Source organism: Triticum aestivum, chromosome 7A (assembly GCF_018294505.1).
Source record: "Triticum aestivum cultivar Chinese Spring chromosome 7A, IWGSC CS RefSeq v2.1, whole genome shotgun sequence".
Taxonomy (NCBI): Eukaryota; Viridiplantae; Streptophyta; class Magnoliopsida; order Poales; family Poaceae; genus Triticum; species Triticum aestivum.
Window position 1 is genome coordinate 34,609,573 of NC_057812.1, and position 24,471 is coordinate 34,634,043.

At 46.4% G+C, this 24,471-nt stretch overlaps 1 protein-coding gene and 2 long non-coding RNA genes across 3 annotated transcripts; all 3 read right to left on the minus strand.

Annotated features, from left to right (window-relative positions):
- Window positions 1–558: 558 nt before the first annotated feature.
- LOC123154280 (uncharacterized) lies at window positions 559–2,973 on the minus strand. Its single transcript, XR_006476757.1, has 3 exons — window positions 2,307–2,973; window positions 2,119–2,216; window positions 559–1,308 (listed from the first exon to the last, which is right to left on the minus strand). It is a non-coding gene; the product is annotated as an uncharacterized lncRNA (long non-coding RNA).
- Window positions 2,974–11,028: 8,055 nt separating this feature from the next.
- On the minus strand, window positions 11,029–16,407 carry LOC123152069 (uncharacterized). The gene is made up of 5 exons (XR_006476011.1): window positions 15,209–16,407; window positions 13,697–14,790; window positions 13,313–13,560; window positions 11,432–13,142; window positions 11,029–11,351 (listed from the first exon to the last, which is right to left on the minus strand). It is a non-coding gene; the product is annotated as an uncharacterized lncRNA (long non-coding RNA).
- A 519-nt stretch (window positions 16,408–16,926) lies between these two features.
- LOC123148005 (probable indole-3-pyruvate monooxygenase YUCCA11) lies at window positions 16,927–18,885 on the minus strand. The gene is made up of 2 exons (XM_044567352.1): window positions 18,654–18,885; window positions 16,927–18,011 (listed from the first exon to the last, which is right to left on the minus strand). Exons 1-2 carry the CDS (start codon window positions 18,883–18,885, stop codon window positions 16,927–16,929), a joined length of 1,317 nt encoding a protein of 438 aa, XP_044423287.1.
- Between the last annotated feature and the right edge of the window lie 5,586 nt (window positions 18,886–24,471).

Here is a 24,471-nt window from a genome sequence, read left to right on the forward strand (position 1 = left end):
CGAAAAAATTGTATGAATTGATGGAAAATGATATGAGCCTCTCGCTCATGCAATTTGCTATAAAACCATATCTAATTAAATGTAATTTGCCACATTTTCCAAGGTAGGGAAATTATTCAGTAACACTGATTCAAAACATGAAAAATGCATGCATGGGCACAACATATTTTTTTCAAAAAGTTGGGAATACGATAAGATGGAGTCTCAAAGAAGAAATGGTTAGCTGAAGAAAACTTAAATGAACTGAAAGCATATATTGTCATCCCTCCATTCAGTAAACAACATTAAACTTCTCAAGAGACTCTATCTGCATCTGATGGTGAGAGATGACAAAGCCATGTTTAATGCTTGTGGCAATATCAAACTTTGTTTTTCCCTCCGAGCAAGAATACATAAACAGGAAGAATATGTCTGCTTATTATAACTGCTTTTCTTTTTTGTCCCAACAAGACTGCATAAATGTGAAGAGAACCTAGCATACGGGAATATGTGCGATCATTGTTCCATAGACATAGTTAAGAGGACAAACAACGAATACCACCTATAATTTTGTTCCGTACAACAAATCTGTAGTGCAAGATAATTAAAGAGGATAATACTCACAGTGCAATGAGGCATACAGTGACAGTGACAGACGTAGTATTGGAAGGAACTCGCTCACAGTGCCTAGCCTCCATCCTAAAACATTCATTCACCTCTACTCACTTCTATGTAGTCAAAAGCCAAATGCCATCAGTGTAATATTTGTGAGAAAGGTGTATCACTTGTTCTGCATTTTGTTGGAATTATGACAGTGTACTAATCTAACATGTGTTGCAACAGGGGCATATATAATTTAATAGTTCGAACATGCTTTCGATTTTCTTTCACCAGTAAATCACTCTTCTTTTTTCTTCTTCGGCCCCCTGTCGAAGTTTGCAGCCAGTCTACGCCTTCTTTTGCTCCCTACCATGGTCGTCTCTCTCATCCTCGTTGAACAACTTGATCAACAGTTTGTTCATCTTCTTTTCAAGGATGCTCCAACGCTCCAGCAGCTACCTCACAAGCTCGTAACTGTTGTTGGTGGCAGCGACGAAGAGCCCGTTCAAGAGGTTGTTGATCCTCTTGATCTCCTCACCTTAGTTACAATAATATCATCAGCGTGTTCACCTCCTTGACCTCATCTTCCACGAGCATCACATCGCCGTTCTTGCTCGGTCAAGATTACACCGCAAGTTTACATCGAGCACTCACATCCTCAAGAACTTAGGAATATTGTTTGTAATTGTAATCACAATACTTGCTCCGGAGTGTACAAATTCTTTACAACTGCAAACCATAGATAAAAATAAATTTGTGCTCCAACTGAGCTTGAAAAAAATAACAATATGCTTGATTTGCTCAAACTTGTTCTCAAAACTATTAACAGCGACATAGAATATCTCATATGATATCAACGTTTTTTTTGCGAGATATATGATGTCAACGTTGAAAAAGGATATGCACATATATAGATAAGGCAAAAGGTTTACCTACCATGAACTTGAGTTATATCATGCTATTGTTCACTCGTACATCAGGGCACAAGGAAAATTGTGCCATTTCATTTGCATAAGGAACTTGGGAAGTGCATATTTATTGAACTGATTAGTGTTCTACTTCAGACCATAGCATAGATGCTACTTCTGCTGCTCCCATGAAGTGGCACGAGATGATTGTGCCATTTCTCATTACAGGAATATAAACTGACTAACTGAGTAAGATATATGTAGCATGTAGCAAACCCCCTACAATATACATTCCTTCTTTACATCACAATACAAAAATAACAGTGCAAAATAAATAAATAGAAATCTATGTAACACTTGGATTGCGTCCGCAACTATTGTTGTAACCTAACAAGAAGTTATGTGACATATCATGTTATAGATTTTCTTCAAGCGGATATGGACACAGAACATGTTGTATATTGTCTCAAATCTTCGGGTCACAGGGATATTGCCTTTCTGAAAAGTACTGAAAAGAGAAAACCATCTTTGCTCTGTCGAAATAATAATACTAATGACATGAATCAAGAGGTCATCAAAACTATGAATGAACATCTCCGAAAATAAAATTTCATCAGAAAAGATATCTCACCATGTGTTGGAATGTTGGATGCTTCAGTGCGGAGCTTGCACGGGAGGAGAACATGACCGGCGTCCGACCTCGATCTCGCTCAGCCATGTAGGTCAGGTCTGAGCAGAGCAATGACAAGAGATTAGGCATGTACGTCACCATGGCAATACGAATCAAGTGAAGAAAATGGGGCCAAGGCCGGCTTGGACCTGCTCTGGATGCATCCGTCTAATGCTCAACCTTCAAACGCCATGACCACACTAATCAAGATCAGGCGCGAGCACCTGATCTGGACGTGTCCGTCCTCGTCTCGGCTTCCACATGTTCACCCAGCCTCGACGACCCCCTCTTGCTCTTCCTTCCGCCATCATGGTGGTGTGTCCGTGGAGGGCATCGGGTGGCGGGGTAGCAGCAGGGAAGTGGCGGCGGGTAAGAACCCTAGCTGGGTTAGGGGAAGAAATTGGGAGGGGCGTGGCCAGGGAAGGAACACGATGGAGGCGATCTCGTACCTCGGCTCGGCGGCGATCCCATACCTCGGCGACGGCGAGATTGTATGTTGGAGGCGATGGAGGGGATCGAGGGGAGCGACCACCATGTAGAATGACAGTGGTGTTCCTTCTCGATTTGAAAATACCTGAGCTCCTCCTCGATGCAGGGCATGGCCATGCGCTGCTCCTCGCTGCTCGCGAAGCGGCCACGCCATGCCTTGCCCGAGGGTTCCGCGGCGGCGGCGGCGTCCCACAAGTCGGAGGCCTCGGATCTTGGCAGAGGCGGCAGATGGGAGCGGAGGGGAACCAGATGGCGGCGGAGGAGGAAGCCCCGGGGTTTCACGCGGCGGCGGTGTCTCCTCGAGGAGATCGATAGGAGTGGTGTTTCGTGCGGGCTGTTTTTTTTTTGTGCGGGAGGGGTGGTGTCATGTGGGACGGAAAAAACCAACGAAAAAAAACCATACAAAAGTGGTGGGACGAAAAAAATTATGAAGACTATTTTTTTTGGACAGTATAATAAGCGCCGGCGCACCGGCCCAAATTTGGGCCGGTCGCAGCCCAGACGTTGGATGTGTCCACGTACAGCCATCGGATCTAGGCTTCTCGTACCGTTTTCTCTTGAAAAACAAATTTGGTGATGCCAGCAAAGAACAGGAGCAGTGGCGCCGCAGGCACTCGCCATGGATGACCACCTCCCACGCCGCCGCTTCGCCGCCGGTCGCCCTCGCCAGTGGTCGGTGCCTCCCATGCGTTTCTCGTCGGCTTGGCGCATGCAACATTGAGTGCTTGCAGGTTGCAGTCAAAAATTATCATGGTCGCAGCTCTGGCTAACGACGGGGTGCAGCTCCGATGGCGGCGATCGCCAGTTCGTAACACCCCATGGACGAGCAATGTACCTCCTCTTCAGTTGCTGGTCACAGCAAAACCACCTGCTGATCATAGCAAACATCGACAACGGTTGCAGCAAAAAAACGAGATCGTCGTTCGCTGCCGCTGACCGTCGTAGCAACTCGGCTCGCCGGTTCTGGCAAATTTGAGACCCGGTTCTAGCTCGTTGTGCCGGTTCTAGCAAGATGCGACGTTGATTGTAGCAAAATCCACGATGACATTTTGTATGATGAAGAAAAACGTGATGCCGGTTGTAGCGAAACACGACGTTGGATGTAGCAAGTTGTGCCATCGATTGTAGCAAAAACACCGAGATGTCGTTTGTGCGATGAAGCAAAATGCAGTGCCAATTGTAGCCGTGTGTGGAGCTGGTTGTAGCACTTTGCGACGTGGTTGTAGCATGTAGCTCTGTCGAAGGTCGGTTCCAACAAATCTCGCCCACATCCCCATCGCCGTGTGCCCGTTGAAGCTTTTTCTCGCGTCGGTTGAAACTTTTTCCTATGCTGGTTGAAGCTTTTTACCACCGTCGACGCTCGTTGCACAGGGTTGCACGAACAAGGGCCACCGGTCATCATCATAAAAAATGGATGTAGCAAAAAAACTCGCACAGAAAGACAACAACAGTTGCAGCAACAAATCGTTGTTGTTGCCGTCCCAAGTCGCACCTCTGCCATGAATTGATCTAGCAAATTTTCTCATCGCTCATAGCAAAATCCGATTACCATTGCAGCAAAATTCGTTTTCCCCGTCGTCGCGGGTCGTAGCTCCACCATGAGTCAATGCAACAAAAAATATCATTGGTTCCAACATGCAATCACTATGGTCGCAGCACGTGATGACCCAACAGAGGGTAACGCTGAAGATAAGAAGAAATCTGAACGAGAAAAGCTGGACGAGCGGCCATGGTGGGCCAAGGCCATGTGATGGGCCAATAAAAAAACAACGCAAACGTGGATTGCCCGATTCTTTTTGGGGTTGGTCGCTGTGATCGAGCGGCGCACGCGGGACCGGCCGAAGCTTCGGTCGGTGCGCCGGTGTCAAACGATTCCCTTTTTTTAGGGTGAAACTGGGAGCTCTTTATTCAACATCAACTCCTCCAGCAAAATCTGCTCAGAGGCTAGTTACAGGAAAACTTGGTGTGGTATCAAGCCAACACTCTGTAACATCTAAAGTGCTTGCTTGCTTCGCACAGAGATGAGCAGGGACGTTGGCTGCCCTACCGACATGCTGAACTACAAAAGACTTAAACAAAGGAACATGCTCCCCAATTTTAGAAAAGATAGGCGCCACCACCGCACGAGAGGTGTGACGCGAGTTCCAGAGATTCACAATCTCCAAATTATCAGACTCCAGAACCACTTCTTCATAGCCCCGAAGATGCGTGAAGATGACTCCATCGCGGATAGCAAAAGCTTCAGCTATGAGCGGGTCCGTGACCCCTGGGTATGGTTTGCACCATGCTGCAAGAAAGGATGATCGGGACCGAGCTACTCCCCTGCCCCTCCCCTCCTTACATCCATTGCAACACTTCCATCAGTGTTTATTTTGATCCATCCCAACTCAGGCGGGCGCCGACCATGGCCGGGCAGGATTCGAGCGTGATCACGAGGCAGCTCAAGAACTGCTAGGGACTCCCGAACCCGCTTCAGAGACTGAATTGGATTGTATGCCTTTTTGTCATGGGTGATATTGTTCCGTGAGGTCCAAATCGTCCACATAACAGTCACTATTGTCGCTCTCTATGACTCTGAGAACATTTGATCGCACAGGATATCTCTTGACCAGGTCAGAGGGTGCAATACCGGCCTTTTGATGTTCAACCATTCGGGGGCTGCATCCCAAAACTGCCTGGCATGAGAACAGTCCAGCAGGGCATGCATCATGTCTTCGTCAGAGTGAAGACAGATTTTGCATGTACTAACCGTAGCAATGTGACGGTGTTTAAGAGTTGCTTCTACTGGGAGGATGCCATGTAATACCCTCCACCAGAAGACTCTCACTCTTGGGATGACTTTGAGCTTCCACAACCGAGACCACATCTGTTTGTCTGTCAATGAAGATTCGGTAAACGTCCCTTCCTCTAGAGCAGTTTGCTCGTTCCGAGTCATTAGAGCATGATACGCTGATCTTGCAGTGTAGCAACCCGATTTTTCAAGAGCCCATGCCAACGAATCATCACCTCCTCCTTGCCTCAACGGAATGTTGAGAATAGCATCCACATCTGGGGGTATGAAATTTTCGTGAACCACATCGGTCTTCCACGACCAGTTACTTTGGTCAATGAGGTCTGCCACCACATTCAACTGAACATTGCCAATGTTGCAGACCGGCGTCATAGACAAAGTGCCAGGAATCCACTTGTCATGCCAAACGGAGACCGTGGAGCCGTCTCCGATCCGCTTGAGAAGACCAACCTGCAGGGCATCCCTCCCATGGTTGAAGGATGGGAATAGGAGTACGAGATATTTTATGGCCTATGCTTCAGCGAGGAAGAAGGAGAATAGGGTGAAGGAGTTGAAGAGGGAGGATGGATCTATGGTGAAGGAAGGAGAGGGTTTATCTGACTATGTCTGTTCTTTTTTTCAGGAACTATTCACCTCACATAGTGATGCCAGTTTGGCTGATCTTATTGAGAAAGTAGAGCCAAGGGTCACTACTGCCATGCAGGATATGCTTAATGCTGAATTTTCCTGAGAGGAAATCAAGGCCGCTCTTGATCATATAGGTGATCTCAAGGCTCCGGGACCGGACGGGATGCCGTCCATTGTCTATAAGAAGCACTGGCACTTTATGGGGGACAAGATTGTGGACGAGGTCCTTGCCGTGCTGAATGGTGGTGAGATTCCGTCAGGTTGGAATGATATCGTAGTTGTGCTCATACCAAAGGTCAAAAACCAAAACAGGATCAAAGACCTGCGGCCAATCTCATTGTGTAATGTCCTGTATAAGTTGATCTCTAAAGTGATTGTCAATCGCCTGAAGATCATCATGCCTTCACTCATCTCTGAAAACCAGAGTGCGTTCGTCCCGGGGCGGCTTATCACCGATAACGTTTTGGTGGCTTACGAACTGACGCACTTTCTCATGACCAAGAAGAAGGGAAAGGAGGGATACACTGCAGTCAAGGCGGACATGAGCAAAGCCTACGATCGCGTTGAATGGAGCTTTTTGCAAGCAATGCTCCAGAAGTTGGGCTTCAACACACAGTGGGTCAATCTCATTATGAAGTGTGTGACAACTGTCCGATACCAAATTAAGGTAAATGGTCAGCTCACGGAGCAGTTTTGCCCGTCCAGGGGCCTTCGGCAAGGTGATCCGGCCTCCCCCTATTTATTTGCAATTTGTGTCGAAGGTCTATCAGCTTTGCTACATGCGGCAGAAAGAGAAGGCAAAATAAGTGGTGTCAAGATATGCCCAGCAGCGCCGGTGGTGTCACACCTGTTCTTTGCAGATGACTCCGTAATTCTGAAGAAATCAAACCAACAGGAAGATGCTGCTCTAAAAGAGATCCTCGACCTCTATGAGCAGTGTTCCGGACAGTGCATCAACGTGGAAAAGTCTGCTTTAATGTTTAGTCCCAATACTAACACGGAGGCAAGGGATGCAGTTAAAGACACATTGTAGATTAGGAGTGAGGATTGGAAGGAGAAGTACCTTGGGCTGCCGGTCCATGTCGGGCGGTCCAGGAAGAGAACGTTCGCTTTCATCAAGGGGGCGTTGGCGGGACGCATCTATGGGTGGAAGGAGAAGCTCATTGCCAAGGTAGGCAAAGAAACTCTACTGACGGCGGTGGCGCAGGCCATACCCACTTTTGCTATGTCGTGCTTCGACTTAACCAAGAGCTTCTGCCATGAACTTAGCGCCCTAATTGGTAACTACTGGTGGAGCCAACAAGATAAGGAGAACACAGTTCACTGGATTGGATGGGAGAAACTAGTAAAGCCAAAGGCGCAAGGGGGTTTAGGCTTTCACGATATGCATAGTTTTAACATGGCAATGCTCTCGAGACAGGCCTGGAGGCTCATTCAAAATCCGGACACACTACACGCCCGTGTTCTCAAAGCCCGATATTTCCCGAATTGTCATGTGCTGCAGGTTGAGGCACGCGATGGTATCTCATATGCGTGGAGGAGTTTGCTGAAAGGGCTTGACCTAATCTGCGAAGGTTACATCTGGCGCATTGGCGATGGCGATAGTGTTAACATATGGGAAGACCCTTGGATTCCAAGGCCATGGTCACGGAAAGTTCTAACCCCAAGAGGAAATAATCTGATGCAGAATGTTAGTGAGCTGATGGACCCAGCCACGGGGCAATGGGACGAACGTCTGGTGTGGGATACCTTCTGTGCGGAGGATGCAAGGCATATCTTACAGATGCCACTACGAGAGGGTGTGCAGGACTTTGTGGCATGGCAATTTGACAACAAAGGTGTTCATTCTGTAAAGAGTGCCTACAAACTGCATATGGAGCTAAAATCAATAAGGAAGAATGGCGGGGCAGGAATGAGCTCTGCGGAAGTGGGCAACCTGAATATATGCGCAGATGATTCTTGGAAAAGGATATGGAAGTTATCATGCCCGAGAACGGCCCAGATGTTTACATGGAGACTGAGGCATGAATCTCTAGCCTTGCTAACGAACATGCAGAGGCAAGGCCTTGCGGTGGAGGGAACGAAATGCTTTTTCTGCGGACGTGCGGATGAAGATGGAGGACACTTGTTCATCAAGTGCAAAGCGGTCAAGGAGGTGTGGAGAGATTTATCCTTAGAGAAGGAAAGAAGGGACCTGGAAGTAATCCCATCTGTGCATGCTATGTTGGACTACTTATGGGGGGTAGATATCCTAAAACGCATGCAAATCTTGACGTTTTGGTGGATGTGGTGGAGTGCCATGAATAAACTGAGAAAGGGGGAAGTTGTGATGCCTGCGGCTGATATTGCGAGACGAACACAAAGCTGCACACTTGAGTATATGCAAGTATATCTCCCGGCTCCTAAGGCACAAAGCACTGATCTTTGGAGGCCGCCTGAGGGAGACATGGTGAAATTCAATATTGATGGATCCTTCATCCCAGGAGAAAACCATGCAAGGTGGGGATCAGTGGCAAGGACAAGCGATGGCATCGTGGTGGGCGCGCGGGCTGGTCGACAGGAGCTCATCCAAGATGCGTTTGCGGCTGAAGTAATGGCTTTTTCAAACGCAGTCTCCTTTGCAGCCGATCTGGGGATCACCCAAGTGGAGTTCGAGACGGACTCGCAGCTGTTGGCAGAAGAAATGGACGTGTGCAAGGTCGATTCCTCGGCGTATGCAGCCGTGATTGAGGATACAAAATACCAGCTCAAACTGTGGTTTTCTAAGTTTGTAATAAAATGGTGTAGGCGTAGTGCAAACTCCGCGGCCCATGAACTAGCAGGCCTCGGCCGTATGTGTCCTGCAAACTCGGCTATCGAGTGGGCGTACGATGTACCCGCCCAAGTGGCTGTATGTGTCTCCGGTGATTTACCCGGACACCGTTAAGTTATAAAGCTTTGGTTTGCTTTAAAAAAAAAACTTAGACATGAGTAGAGATACCATAAGAAGGGGTTGAAAAACCCAGAAAAAAATCCATCAAGAGTAGAAGGTTGAACGAATGGATGATGGGAAGAAATATGAAAGATGGAATATTATGTTCTTTCTAATAATTATAATGATATCAATCATGAATGAGTAATTAAGTTTGAATTATAGGGCTTCGTCTGGTCCACCATTTATATATTGGGGGGGGGGGGGGCTTTGCCCCCATATTAGGAGGATCCTTACCTTGTACAGAATACATTATTGTGACCTATCTTGTGCAAAATATTTGACACACTTGAAACAAAATAATCCCTCCCCCAGCTTGCTACACGTAGATGCCGACCAATCCTCCCTTTCCTGCCATTGGGGTCGCAAGAGCTGTTGACAAGAATCCTTCCACAAGCGGTTGACGGGAGAGTGTATCTCCCTCAATGCAGAGGTGAATGACGCATATCGCAATGCGCTCATGATGTGCTTCCCACAAGGTGGAGGTGCGATACATTCTTTGTTGAACAAGGACTTACTAGCAACACTAGTAGAGCGCCCGTGCTTTGCTATGGGCTACGATCCATACAAATAAATCACACAAATGGTCATATCCAAGGTTAAATCTGATTTCTCCCTCATACGTTCGAACATGTTAGGACACTAAGCGAGCTCCCCAAAATTTAACCGTATGGATACTCCGGACGCCGCCAAATCCAACCCATATGTTATCCCAACATGCGGTCCCAACACGAAAACCCCACCCCACGATTCACACTTCCCTTTCCTGCCTTACCGCTCAGTTTCCCATCTTAGCAGGACATTTCTCGCTGGGGCCTTCTCCTTTAAAACCGGATAACGCTCACCTCATCTTCACCATGGCGTCCTCTCTCTTTCACATGATACTTATGGACTGCTTGCTCATGCAGTTTGCTGCAAAGAATCTCACATGAAATGTTATACATATGTCACATTGGTTCACTATCCTATCTATGATGCGGTGACAGTAGTTTAGAAACTCTCCTAGCACTCCAAATACCGGCAACAAAATCTCCAAATATATAGCATTCGCAGCTACCATGAAATAGGACACTAAACAACATTTGCAGCAAGCAATCAATTTATGCACCAAGCACACTGAGCAGAAGCAACAAGCTATCAAGATTTCTTCTACTCACAGAACTGACAAATGTGACTAACTCTGTAAGAAGCTTTGCCTTCAGAACCTAAAAATGGTATAGTCCCATCACTACTTCAGCTGCTCTCTGATCTCAATAGAAAACATGGAGATCATCTAAAAAACAAAGTACACTTTGGCCGCACTTAAATAAGCTTGCTAAAAAGAAACTTAGGTGACGTAAGAAAATATAAGTAACTTCCACTTGACAGACGCATCATTTGACATATAGATTTTCAATTAGCATGGCAACTGAAGTGAGTCTATTGATTAAATTACATAGTTCATTGTTAAGTGGTAAACACAGATTTAGAAGAGTCGCCAATGCTCATCTGTCAAATATGCTACTGTATACTTATCTGAGCTGCCAATGATCATCATCATCTGTCAAATATACTACTGTATACTTATGTGAGCTGCCAATGCTCATCTCAAGAAAGGATTGTATACCCAAAAGACCAGACCTTATACGGGAGTTATTCTATGAAAAAATTTCAAAACGGCTCACCCTGTATCCACTGCTAGTAGTGTATATAAAAGAGCTCTTTTTCCCTACATCGGCGAGTTAATACTTTGATCTCTACCAACTGGAAGCACAGATAACTATATTTAAAAACAGGGACATCTGCTATCTTCATGAGTAAATGAACAGTAAAAAAGCAGAGGACCAAACCCAAATATTTTCATGAATGTTACAGATCATTTTTGTTAATGTGTAAGTACATCAAACATGTTCCAACAAGCAGGAAAATTGTAGAAACATACAAATGATGGCCAGTTCCTAATTCCTAGCTATCATGGAATCACTGCATGATGCATTGCACTGAGCACCTTCTGTGTGATATGGAGATGGGCAGAGGCAAAGATCAAGGAATTAAAATTTGAAAAGAATAAACAAGCTGTCAGTAAGCCAATAGAAATCGACAAAAAAAAGTTTACTTCAGTAAGCCGATAGGGATCGACACATTTGAAGACATAACTACCACAACAAAGATTTCATCGTTGTAATAATAGCCTTAGTGCTGAATTATACTCCTTAAAATATGTCTCGGGCATTTTCTTCAAGTACCTTGTAGGCAACAACAATGACAATGATTCTAAGGAATGAAATTTTCTCGCAAACAACCTGACTTGTATATACTGATCGTAAATTCACCTAGCTGTATGAAAATCAAAACCAATCGTTACATAGGTTATCCAAAGAATTGATAAACAGACTTTAAGAGCAAAAGTGTTTAACCTGAACTTCCAAGAAATCATCAAAGTAGAAGTGGCTTCCCTCCCATCAATAAACTTCCAGGTGAATAGGAGAAGCATGAGCATGGAGAATCATAACTGAATACCTGAATAGAAAGTCATAATTGTCCTGGCAGTAGCACATCTCTTTGTCCCTCCTATATTCTTCAATCACATCAGAATACTAAAATTGACCATACACCGTTTTCAAGAGAACAAAAATGATCGATCAAACAATTGGTCTAATTCAAAAGTTCGTGTCCTTCATTCTCATAATCATCAGTCTTCTTAACCAACTTCTTCTTGCAATACAACATCTTTCTCCCAGCCCTCACCCCCATCCATCTTCATTCATAACACCATTTTTAACCCTATTTTCAAAATCAATCAGGTGAATATTTGAGAGCAGTAATTTGATCTCCCTCCTTATTGATTAGTAGACAGAATATAACATTCAATCTTTCCATGTGCAGTTGCTGGCAACCTCTGTCATTTAGTGAAGAGGTGGTAGCTGTGGTGTCAGCAAAAAAATAAAAATAAAAATGCATTGATGTATTGCAAGTTTCTGGAGACCAATATAATAGCTTTGAAGATTTCCTACACCAATCCCGACCTCATGGCATTCCAGACGGCCTATGTAGATGAAGCAAGTGCAACCATATCTTGTAAAAGAAAGATATATCAGCTTTGCAAAGGTACTCCTGAAAATATCTCAATTAAAAATACACATCTCTCTATGGTTCCACCTTCATCATAATGTTACCGTCCTCAAGAATTTAAAGATAAAGAAAGGTTTCCACTTATACTCCTCTTTTTATGTGTTGTGTTGTTCTGTTAGTCCACTGCAAATGGAATATATTCTGTGCTTCGACATATTTCCTGGTAATATGGAAGAAAGAAATATATTACAAATATCATCCATATGTCAGTCAAAGGCTGAACAATTACTATTATGAAATACAACAATATTAGACGTGATGGAAGATGGTTTCAAAGTCCCAAAAATAAGACCGCGATAAGGACCTAGAGTGTATCGCCTGATGGATGTGAAGGGCAGCATGACTCGACGATCATCGTCTAGTTAAGAATGGTAGGATCGTCTTTGTAGGCCTCATTTGTGATTGTGTTTACTCTTGAAAAAACAAGCTAAGAAAAGGAAACATATGCACAATATTGAAAGTCTGGTATAACAGGAAAACACGACTACAGAATTCAGAGCTGGTAAACTACAGTAACTGTTTGCTGGTAGCATTTCATATAGCTATGCATATGATGATATCCATTAGTCACCAAGCATGACGGATAACAGGAATCCATTTCCGATGGCCATTTAAGCTAGAAATTTACCTGAACAAAAGCTTTGTAGTAGCTTCTGAAAAAAAGCTTTGTAGTAGCTTCCTAAAAAAAGCTTTTGTAGTAGCTCTGAAGTGTTGCATCAGATATGAAGTCGTCATGAGAAGCAAGATCTACACCAGCCTCCTTGCCCCATCTTACATATTGTCCCTTCCCTCCGTAATCTTCCCAGTTATTGCATAGTGACAGTATTAACCATGTAATCTAGTGCATGGCAAAATGAGATGAAAAAAATCGGACACCATAACCTGAAGAAACTACTGTTGTGCAGAGATCGGCCTTTTATATGGAGACATGCCCCAGACATGCAAATTTCTTCATGAAATACATGATGAGCATCCAGTTTCATTTGTTTCCATTTCCTGTTACATTTTTGGCTAGTGGATCAGTCTGGCATGTGAATGAGATAGCAATTTCATAAAATAAACATGGTATCAAATGTAAGATCCAGATTTTTATGATGATCTAACAAGAAAAGCGCTACTTATGAATGCATTTCGTGAAGCAGGTAACCATTTCAGAGAATGCTCACCTGGAACACATCCTCGTCATAGAATGGCACGGTCTACTGCACGTGAAAGAACCGCCCACAGTTGGCCGGCGGCTGTCTCGTCACACCTGGTCACTGTCTGCACCGCACTCGTGTCCCCCGCTCGCAGGAGCGCTGTTAACTGCGGCCATCTGCCACCACGCAGGAGGAGAGGAAGGCAGGGGCCTCTCCCGCTGGAGGAGAGGAAGGCAGACGGCGCAGAAGATGGTGTCGTCCTGGCACCCGTATCCCTGGACAGAGAAGAGAGCGACATGAGAAATTGAGAACAAACACGAATAACCCAATAACCAACTGTCTGTTTTTTATCCAACAAAAAAATGACCTTAAATTAGCCTTATTTCATAAAACACATTCAGAAAGGCTCACCATGTATCCACTGCTGGCAGTGTCTATAAAAGAGCTCTTTTTCCTTGCATCAGTGAGTTAATTTTTTGATCTCTACCAACTGGAAGCACATGTAACTATATTTTTTTTGTACAAACACATGTAACTATATTTAAAAACATGAACATCTGCTATCTTCATCAATAAATAAACAGTAAAAAAGCAGAGGACCAAACCCAAATAATTCGGCATGAATGTTACTGATCAGTTTTGTTAATGTGTAAGTACATCAAACATGTTAATATGTAAGTACATCAAACATGTTCGAACAAGCAGGAGGTGATGCTTTATGACATGTGTGCTTGGAACACAACAATCGGATGAATTGGAAGAAAAAAGATGAAGTGAGTTTAGAGATCGATATGGCGATAGAAAAGTAGATGGCTGAGAAGAACAGAGGAAATGAGAGGAGTAATTAGAAAGGGAGAAAAAGGTCAGAAAAAGATCGCCTGGTCATTCATGTTAGTTTCCTCTCCAAACTTAATGCATCCGCCAAACCTTGAACAAGAGAAGGACGGGGCGCGTGCCTGCAACCCATTATCTCCTCGGCTCATGATTAAAAGAAAATTTTCAGATATTAAAGTACCAAAAAATATGAGCAGTGTCGCGATCAATCCAGTAAATACTATAGGGCTTCACTAATTTCAGAATGTTGGCCTGAGATAACATATTTTGACTTTCCTTTGCCCATATTAACATATCGTTGCTGACAGATAATATACTTTTCATCAAAGATAATGCAAGAGGAATTTAATAAACAACATAATCACGATCTTTAATTTTTTTGTTAATTATTTGAAGTAAAAACAGGATGCTATTCACCTAAATATGTAAAAACATCAGAGTAAATATATCTATTTTTTGCCCAATTAATTTGAATATCAACATACAAATCCAGCATGTTTATGGAACCTTGTAATGGGAGTGGTTTGCCAAGGCTCGAATTCATAAAGAATGAATCTTTGAGATATTGGTTTCAGGATGATACTGAATAGTATTGTATTTGGGTACAAACTGTTTGCTTGAAGGAAAAATTGAACACCATTAGTTGACCCTCTTATCATTTCACTAATTACCTACATATTCAAAAGAAGAAAACTTCAGTACACACACATAGGCAGTATAGCAAGTAACACACCACTGATATGAAATGCCGCTGAAGAGTAATTCATGTAGCTTAGAGAATCATGCTATTTTTTCCTGATTAAAGAGACCAACTGTGTTCACCAATTTAGCAAACATACACCTAAAAAATTGACTTGCCAATTCCGGAAATGTTGATGCAACAACAATGCATCAAGTTGTGGAGTATAAATTATTTTTTTGTCTTAAAAAAAATGGTATGACAAGCTCACGCAATCTAGAATGAGTGTTTTTAGCATGGAGGATTATATTGATGTACGTGATTAAGAAAGCAAGCAAATAATTAGTTATATGTACAATAGTCGCTAGTGTACCTTTAGAAATGAAAAATCCCGACAAACATTGACTAACCTCTGGATTGTTGCTTCTTGTAAGAATGCATCAGAAACCTTCAAAATGTCCTGGATAAGGAAAACATGAACCCTCCAGCGTTTCTCGGTAAAATGAAATGAAAAGGTCTTCTGTAGATGCTACAACAAAATGCTATCAAATGATGTCCACTCAGAACTACTTGAAGTATTTTCATCTCCATTTTTTTTTAAGATTCTTATGAATGTTGAGATCAATCTGCATACTGAAGGGCCAAAAAATAACAAAAGCTAGTAAAACAATCTCATAAATATTTGTGAACTTGAGATACCCTGCACGTAGCTAGCAACGTGTATATGCATACTGAAGTAATCTTATTGCTTCCTAGGGATGGACCAAGTAACAAAAGCTAGCAACGTATGTGAGTCACTGGCGCGTGGATGAACAGAAGCAACAACTTGTACACCCGTCTGTGCAGCCTATGCAAAGGAACGTCAGCTTCGACGGCTTGTACGTCCAGGCTGCAGACAACAGAGGACCGATGATAGCTGCGTCCCCAGCAACAGGAGGAAGGGTGTGGTGCTGGTATGTATGTCCAGGGCCATCCGGATGAATGGCGGCGGCAAACTGAGACATGATGTTGCTGGAAGAGGGAAAGCCCGCAGTAGATGGACGTGCATAGATAGGAGGTCGTTCTCTCCAATTCACCACTACCACAAGCACGACGCCACGGCCATGAGCGGCACCGCGCCTACCTCTCCTCCTGGCTACAACATACAAGGATAGCAACACGGCGATCTGTCAGTATGGAGGAAACGGCCAGCAGAGGTGCTGGTGCTTGTACGTCCAGCACGCGGCAGCGAACGTCTCGAAGCCCTCGCCCCAGAGCGTCCCCGACGACCGCAGCACCGTCCCCTGGTGCTCCTCCTCCACCTTCCTATCCTTTCCCAGAAACATGGAACGGGCCAGGCCCTGCAGCATCGACGAGATCTGCCGCATTCTCGCAAGCCAACATCAGGAGCCCGCTCGATCGGCTGATTCTACAGAGAAGCTTCTTCCTCCCCTCTTCCATGGCTGGCAGAAGGGACGCGATGAGAGGAACGGGAGGCAACGCCTCATCCAGATCCAGATCGGGCAGGGGTGAGTGTAGGGGAGGGGGCGAGGCAGGCGGAGGGAGGGGCAACAGCGGAGCAGGGCGGCGGGGGGCTCCGGCGGGCGGCGAACCCTAGAGCAGGGGCGAGGCAGGCAGAGGGAGGGGCAACAGCGGAGCAGGGCGGCGGGGTACGGCGGCGGGCGGCGAACCATAGGAGAGGCGAGACCGAGGGAGAGGGGGGAGTTGGATCGAGCGGCGATGCGGAGGGGGAAAACCAACAGGAGCACCGGACGATAAAAAAATATCTACCAAGGTTAGCCTACGAAAAAACCCGGACGAAAATGGTGAGACGAAAATTAACCGGCGAAGACTATCAACTGTTCCATTAGGAGTAGAGATGGCACACAACACGGGCATGAGTGGGTCTGGTTAATCACCCACCCAAACATATAGCTAGATCACCCACTTATTCCTCGCCACCTTGGATGATACCTCGACATTGACAGGTTCCAGTGCTAGATCACCCATTTTCTGAAGACTTATTTTACCCACCCAAACATATATATATAGCTAGATCACAAACGCTAGAAGGGTCCATCAAGCTGGGCCGGCCCGATGAGAGAGATCTCCTCGAGGGACGCAATGACCTGGGGTCTACTACCAAGCTCTAGACCCCATCGCCGTCGTCGTCGCCGGAGCCCTGCCGGAGCAGCCTGCTAATGTCCTCCGCGATGAACTCCCCGTCTGTGCCGCTGCCGTAGATCCCTCTCCCTGCCAGCCCCGCACGGTACAGCCCGTTCCCCCCCTTGGGAGATCTCCCGGACGCCATCCCGTCGTCACCGATCAGCCCGCCGTCGTCGCTCTGAAACCAAACCAGGCAGCATTCCGACGATTCAGCTTCAGTTCCATTTCTCGAGCTAGCATTAGCAAGCTGAGAAGTTGGCAACACAAATACAATACATATATGGGTTGATTGATTCTTGGCATGAGTTATCGATCGAACCTTGAGCCACTTCTTTGCCATGCTGCGGTACCCGGTGGCGAAGACGATGGCGTCGAAGCGGCGCCGCTCCCCGCCGGAGAACTCCACCACGTCCCCTTCGATGTTCGTCATCGCCGGCAGCACCTGGATCTGGCCGCTCTTGATCTTGTCATAGGTGCCGACGTCGATGACTGGGTAGACGTTGCTTTGGATCTTTCTGGTGAAGGGCCCTACGTCGGGCCGCCGGAGGCCGTGCCTGGCCGTGTCGCCGAAGACGACGCGGCATGCGAACACCGCCAGCCGGTCGATCATCCAGACGGGCAGGTAGGCGAACAGCGCCGTGGACGCGTTCATGATCTCCCTCGTCATGAGGTGGAGCTCGCCGCGGACGACGATGGAGGCCACGGCGCCGGCCTGGGCGAGGTCCAGGGCGATCTCCATTCCGGAGTTGCCGCAGCCGACGACGAGCACCTCCTTTCCCCGCATCCCCTCGGCGGACCGGTACTCGCTGGCGTGGATGGCCTCGCCAGGGAACGTGTCCAGCCCGGGCACCACGGGGAAGACCTTCTCGTCGAACTCCCCCGTGGCCACCACCAGGTACCTCGCCACGTACTGCTCCGTGTCGCCGGTGCCGAGGTGGACGGCGTCAACCTCCCATCGGCCTTCGTCCACAATGAAGCGCGCGGATCGGACCTCGCGGTGGAGGCGGAGGCGCGCGCGCACGGCGAAGCGGTCGGCGTAGGCGTCGAGGTAGCGGACGAAGTGGTCGCCACTACCAGAATTTACGTAGTTGCCGACGGCCACATCTATGCCGACAGCCCCCGTAGGCATAGATTGATATATCCCGACGGCCTAGGGTAGGCCGTAGGCATAGAAAAGCCGTCGGCATATGTTGATCTACGCCGACGGGGGCCGTCGGCATACTAGTGCCGTCGGGACCTCTGGAGGTACGCCTACGGGGTCCGTCGGCATAGATGATGCCGTCGGCTTAGATGAGGCCCGCCTACCCAGTCAGAGGCGACCGTTTGACGGTGTAGGAACTATGCCGACGAGGCTAACGGCGGCCGTCGGCATTGAAATCAAACAGGAAAAAGAGAAAAAAAATGAGACAAAAACTATGCCTACAGCCCTGGCCCTGGCCGTCTCCTCTATGGGCAGCACTTGACGGCGGCCACCGTTAGCGTGGAATGTTGCCGACGGCCCTGGCCGTCGGCATAGATGTACGGACACCGTCGGCAAATCATCTATGCCGACGCCTTTTCTATGCCGACGGCATCCCCAGATACGCCGACGTATATTATGCCGACGGCCCTATGCCTACGGGGGCCGTCGGCATAGGCCTATCCCGACGGGAATCAGGGCTATGCCTACGGCCTGAGCCGTAGGCATAGGGGTTTATTCTGGTAGTGCACGGGGGAGGTAGGCCGGCGCGTCGTCGGCGTGCGGCAGGTGGGGGAGCGCGCTTGCTTGCTTGGGGAGGTGCAGGTGGAGACGATCGTAGGCGCGCTTCTGCCATAGCGAGCCGACGCAGTCATCCCGCTCCAGTACGATGCTATCCACCCCGCGCCGCGCCAGGAAGGCCGCCGCCGCCAGCCCCAACGGCCCCGCCCCAACGATGATCACCGGCGGCGCGCTGTTTTCCATTGCCGTTGCTTGGTGCGCACAAGCTGCCTCAGCCTGGATGTACGTACAGGAGATCCCTATGCCAGGACCGGTTGGTTTTCACGGCGGCAATGCTACACTTACATAAAGGAGCTACTTAAGTTTACGTATCAGCCAACATGGAAGAATAGGATTGGTGTTTAGGGGAGTGAGGGGCCCACCCCCCTGAAAATCAGAGGGCGGATGTTTAGATTAGTTTGGAAATTTTTGTAACCTTACGTTAGTCTTTCGTAGGTGTAGCATTTTTGCGGCAATGCTACACTTACGTAAAGGAGCTACTTAAATTTACGTATCAGCCAACATGGAAGAATAGGATTGGTGTTTAGGGGAGTGAGGGGCCCACCCCCCTGAAAATCAGAGGGGTGTGTGTGTGTTTAGATTAGTTTGGAAATTTTTGTAACCTCCAATTCCCATTTTCGTAAGTGTAGCATTGCCGTTTTCACGGACCCTCTCTACCGAACCCTTTGTCCCTCCAATTCCCATCCAGATTTTTACAGGCAATGCCGTAGGACAAAAATCTGCTCGTATGTTTAGCATCACAGGTCGGCCAATCGACTGATCGTTCCAGTGATTTGATTCACGGATGGAAAATGTTGCCCGGCTGGCCAAGCAGCTACGTCCTCGCCGGTCTTGCCATGGGCCCATGCGACCGTGTATCATCACCTACCCTTATCTCTTCAAGCGCGACCCAAACCACTCGTTTTTCTTCTTTCTCCTCCCATCTCACCTCTTCCCCCTATGGCCCTATCCCCTCCGTACTCTCCATGCGCGCAAGCCTGTTTCCAGCCGCCGTGAGCCCCTCAATCGCCATGCGCGGCTGGCACACGTCGGTGCTGCAACCATGGCCTTGCGACGCTGCCGGTCACCAATGTGATGCATTGGGTGTTGCAACTGGCTATGATGGAGCTGCGGCCGGCACAAGGCGGAGCGGCAACTAGCAGCGCTAGATTGTCAGTTGCTATAGTCGGCGCTCTTTTTTGCTAGAACCATAGAAAGCCGGGGTTGCAACCGGTGTGTAGCATAGCTGCAACCAGCGCCACCAAATGCTAGGACCAACGTCGATTTTTGCTGGAACAAGGCCGACGCACGGAGAAGCTGCAACACCGCCAAATGTCACGACGGACGTCCTAGAAAGCTACAACCGGCGAGTGAAAAAGGTTCAACCCAAGACAAGAGAAGCTAGGGGCTTGCCACCGCGTAACCAGGAAAAAAAGCTGCAATTGCCGGCCGGGAAAGCTACAATGGCGATGTGAACATCTTCAACAAGCTTGCTGAGGTACGGACGGTGGACAAAGTGCTACAACCAGCATGCGGCGTGCTGCGATGGTGGGCACCGGGTGTTGCTACGAGGACCAGCACATATGCATGGAGGTGCCAATGACGATGGTGCACGGACTAGCAGGGGATTGTGAGGGTGGCAACCGGCGATGCTTCGTTGTCGGTCGCCTTGCGCATCCATGTTGGGGGTTGGCGGCGCTCGCCGTCGCTCTCCCCCATGCGCGATTGGTATGATTTTTGCGGAAAAAAGCAAAACAACAATGAGGGGACGAAGTAGAGGCCAAATCTGGCGGTTGGAGACAACATTTGACACGTACAGGATGCGAACGGTGAGGGGACTGGCGCTCGACGTGCGCCTAGCACCGCCCTTTACGAATTTCCACACAGTCCCCGCACATGTCGCCGCCGTCGTGCTCCTCCACTACTACATGGACTGCTACCACTACCATAAAATATAAAATTCCTATGAAACTTCTCCTTCACTATCTTGTCTTCGCCTCCGACTCCTACCACAAAATCCCAAAACACTGATATGTCAAATCATGGTTTTTTATCACAATTAACTTTTCTGGGTAGAGGCTAGAAAACAAAGTTTTCGTCAAATCTTGGGAATTCTGGATCTTTTGGACCAGCACTATTTGGATGAATTTTGAATTCCAACATCATTATTTTTTCTACAATTAATCAGCAAATGTGTCGTTTTGTAGTGGTAATCACTCTCTTTTCTGAAGATGCGGGTTCGAATCCACCAGCTACTAAAAAATAATGTGGGAAAGTGGGGACCGAACGCATAACATCGTGGAACTTGAGTTAGGGCATCTCTAAAGCGAACCCTCAAAGCTCCGGTATACGTCCGGAGCACTTTTGCTAACTTTTGTCATTGGAGACCCTTAAACGTCCAAAGACTAGTCCCGATCTTCGTTTTTTGGCAAATCCAAAACAAACTTGGAGGAGCTATGTGTCTTATTTTAGTGGCCATCACTCTCTTTTCTGAAGGTGACGGCTTGAATCGACCCACTACTAAGAAACTCAGAACTTCGTGGAGCTTGAGCTAGCTCCGTTTGGCCACGCCAGGTAGTGGCACAAGAAGAAAGAGAACACATAATACTAATTTACTGGGAACCCTAGAATATAAAATGTTAATGGAAAAGGGTTGACTTTTTTTATCACAAACCCCCTAGAATTTTACAATTCAAAAAATGGGGGTTAGTTTTTACAAGTCCCGGACATTTTCTTGATTCACGAGGAAGAAGGAGTATTGGTCAGTGACCGGAGATTTGAGTAGTATAGCAATGGCATAACTCAGATGTTGCAAGAGACAAATAATAAATCTTAAAAATGAAAATATGTTAGCAGGAATATAATAGTGGTCATTTCCTTTTTGTTTTAGACGGTTTCTAACCAATTTGTGTGGTGAGTGAGTTCATAGGATTTCGAACCTGACATAGTGTTTGTTACTTCCTTTCATCAAACCCATCAAAACCAGTACCAACAAGGAATTCTAAAAGAAGATCATATCATCATCTTGTAGGCACAAGAATATCATGGAGTGGTGAGTAAAATGCATCATAAGTCTTAAAACTATGGGAGGTATGCCAGTTTAGTCCTACTACTTAGAAAATGTAGTTTTAGGTCCTAAAATTATTGGTGGAGTGTTAGTTTAGTCCTATGACTTTGATACTGCAGTTTTAGGTCCTAAAACTATTGGAGGTGTGTTAGTTTAGTCCTATAACTTCAAAATTACACGGCCATCAGTGTGTTTTCACAGATCATAATATCTTGATTCATAATGTTTTGACAATTTACAACCTTTCATCTTCTTTATAATTTACTCCTTACCTTTGATACACTGAACAGAAGCTGCTAGCAACCTTTCAACTTGTAGCATCGTCAACTCATTTTGACGCTCTTCATGATCTATGATACTACTTATGTTCCCACTCCGATCTTCAATTATTCACCCATCACAATCTAAGAGGCTCAAAATTATATTTTACACTCATTTGTACAAAAAGGGCACCATCAGGGCTCTACAAACTATCAAAATACAAGGGTACATATTTTGGTAGAAGCTTGCGAAAGCCACCTTAGATGACTCATGTCACGTCTTAGGCCTCATAGCCACTTGTGTTGGTTGCTCCTCCACTCGGCAAGACCGGCCCACAGGGGATTGATGTCCTACAAGTGCATAGGGCTATATAGCATAATTCATGATAAGTAAGTGTCAAACCCATAGGGAAGAAAGGATGACACCACCAGCCCCACAACTATATATGTTGTCACCTACATAGCTACGTTTGCACCAAACATAGTTTGGAAATTATTTTATTCTATCGGTTGCTAGGAAGGTAGAAATAAAAAAGGGAGTTAACTAAACTACGAGCGAGAAGGTAAAAGAATAAATAAAATGTTCTAGGTTAGTAGGAATGACGCTTGAGTAATAAAGTGTTCTCAAGGGGGTTCGGAGTCATCACTTCCAGTGTGATCTAGGAAGGTAGAAACAAAAAAGGGAGTTAACTAAACTACGAGCGAGAAGGTAAAAGAATAAATAAAATGTTCTAGGTTAGTAGGAATGACGCTTGAGTAATAAAGTGTTCTCAAGGGGGTTCGGAGTCATCACTTCCAGTGTGATCTACGTAAAATAGATCTCGGTGTCCCAGCCGAGGGGTCCTCATCACGTCGATTCCTGGCTTGGTGGGTCAGGTTGTGGACCCCCTAGGTTGACTCTATCTTGGGCCACTTCGGGCAGCCCATCGCGGATTAGGCAAGGACTTCAGAAGACTTGTCGTGCAAGACAAGAAGCTAGGATCATGGAGGATTCTGCCTCCGCCATATGCCAACGACTAGGATCTATACCCCTAGGACCCCAGTATGCTATATAAGTCGACGTCCTGGCTCGTACATAGACAACTTACGATACCTTGGTACTTTGCATGTACATTGTACACATTCCAACACAATAAACACAACTAGGACGTAGGGTGTTGTCTCCTCCAGAGAGCCCGAACTTGGGTAAAACCACGCCTCCTGTTACCATCGTGCTAAGTCGCCTGGTTAGGATACCCTACCGGGGGATCTACCAGGTTTAGGTCCGACAATACACAAATGCATAGTTCTAGCTTCAGATCGCCAAGCCACTTCACATTATTTCTATCAATGGGTGAAGCCTGGTACAATATACATAAATACATGCGGCACACATGTATCACACACGCCACCACTGTTCCTCCCCACATGCAGGTTACGGTAAATATGATTAAGGGTCTCCCATGGACGCGATCGATGATTTGTTCTCTGTTTTCCCCCTATCAATTGCTCTAGGAGGGACAATATTACTGTCACCTCTTTACCTCCGCTTCCCACCTTCACACAGATTAAGCAGGGTATCAAGGAGGGAGGTATATTTTTTCACCTCAGTACCTCAGCTCCTCGCTTCATCCGGATAGTAATATCCTTCTTGTCCTAATAGACAAATATTAACTTATGCACTCACCCAACATCACGAAGAATACTAACATAAACATGCAAAAGAGGATATTGTATTCTATCCGCGTTCAGCTCAAATACAAACTAAGTGTTCATCCTGAATACCGAGAACTAATTTATTAATCAAAAATATACAAGGTTAACATAGATGGGAGAGACAAGTTACAAGCCAACATCGAGTTGGTGAAGGAGAAGGGCGTGATGGCGCCGATGGAGATAGCAGCGTCCTAAAGGCCGGTGAGGGGCATTGGAGGAGGCGCCCTCTTCCCTCTTCCTTGTCTTGTCCCTTCTTCTATGTTGGGGATAGCCTTGCTGCTGCAATGTTTGTGTGTCAACTCGTGGGAGTAGATGGAAGTTGTTGACAGTTCCTTCCCAACGACTAGCACTACTAGCAAAACCCTTACCAATAGTGCTGGTTTTTTGGCAATTAGTAGCGCGGGCAGGTGCGCTACTGCTACAACGCTACAGCTATTTTCTAGCAGTAGCGTTTGTTTGAACCAGCGCTACTGTTATCTGTATCTAGCAGTAGCGCGTCTTTGTCCATCGCTACTGCTAATACTAGTAGCGTGTCCCTTAAAAAAACGCTACTGGTAAGCAGCGCTGCTACTACTCCAATACCCCACGTTGCTGCTAGTATTTTCTTTTTTTATGTTGCTGTATTCGTATTTTTTCAGGTTTTATACAGTTACAACATACATATACACTGGAACTATATGAAAAAGGAATGTCTCATCATCATCATCGAAGTGGTACAACATAGTCTCATCATATCAACATAGTCTCAACACAAATGATGTCGATCTC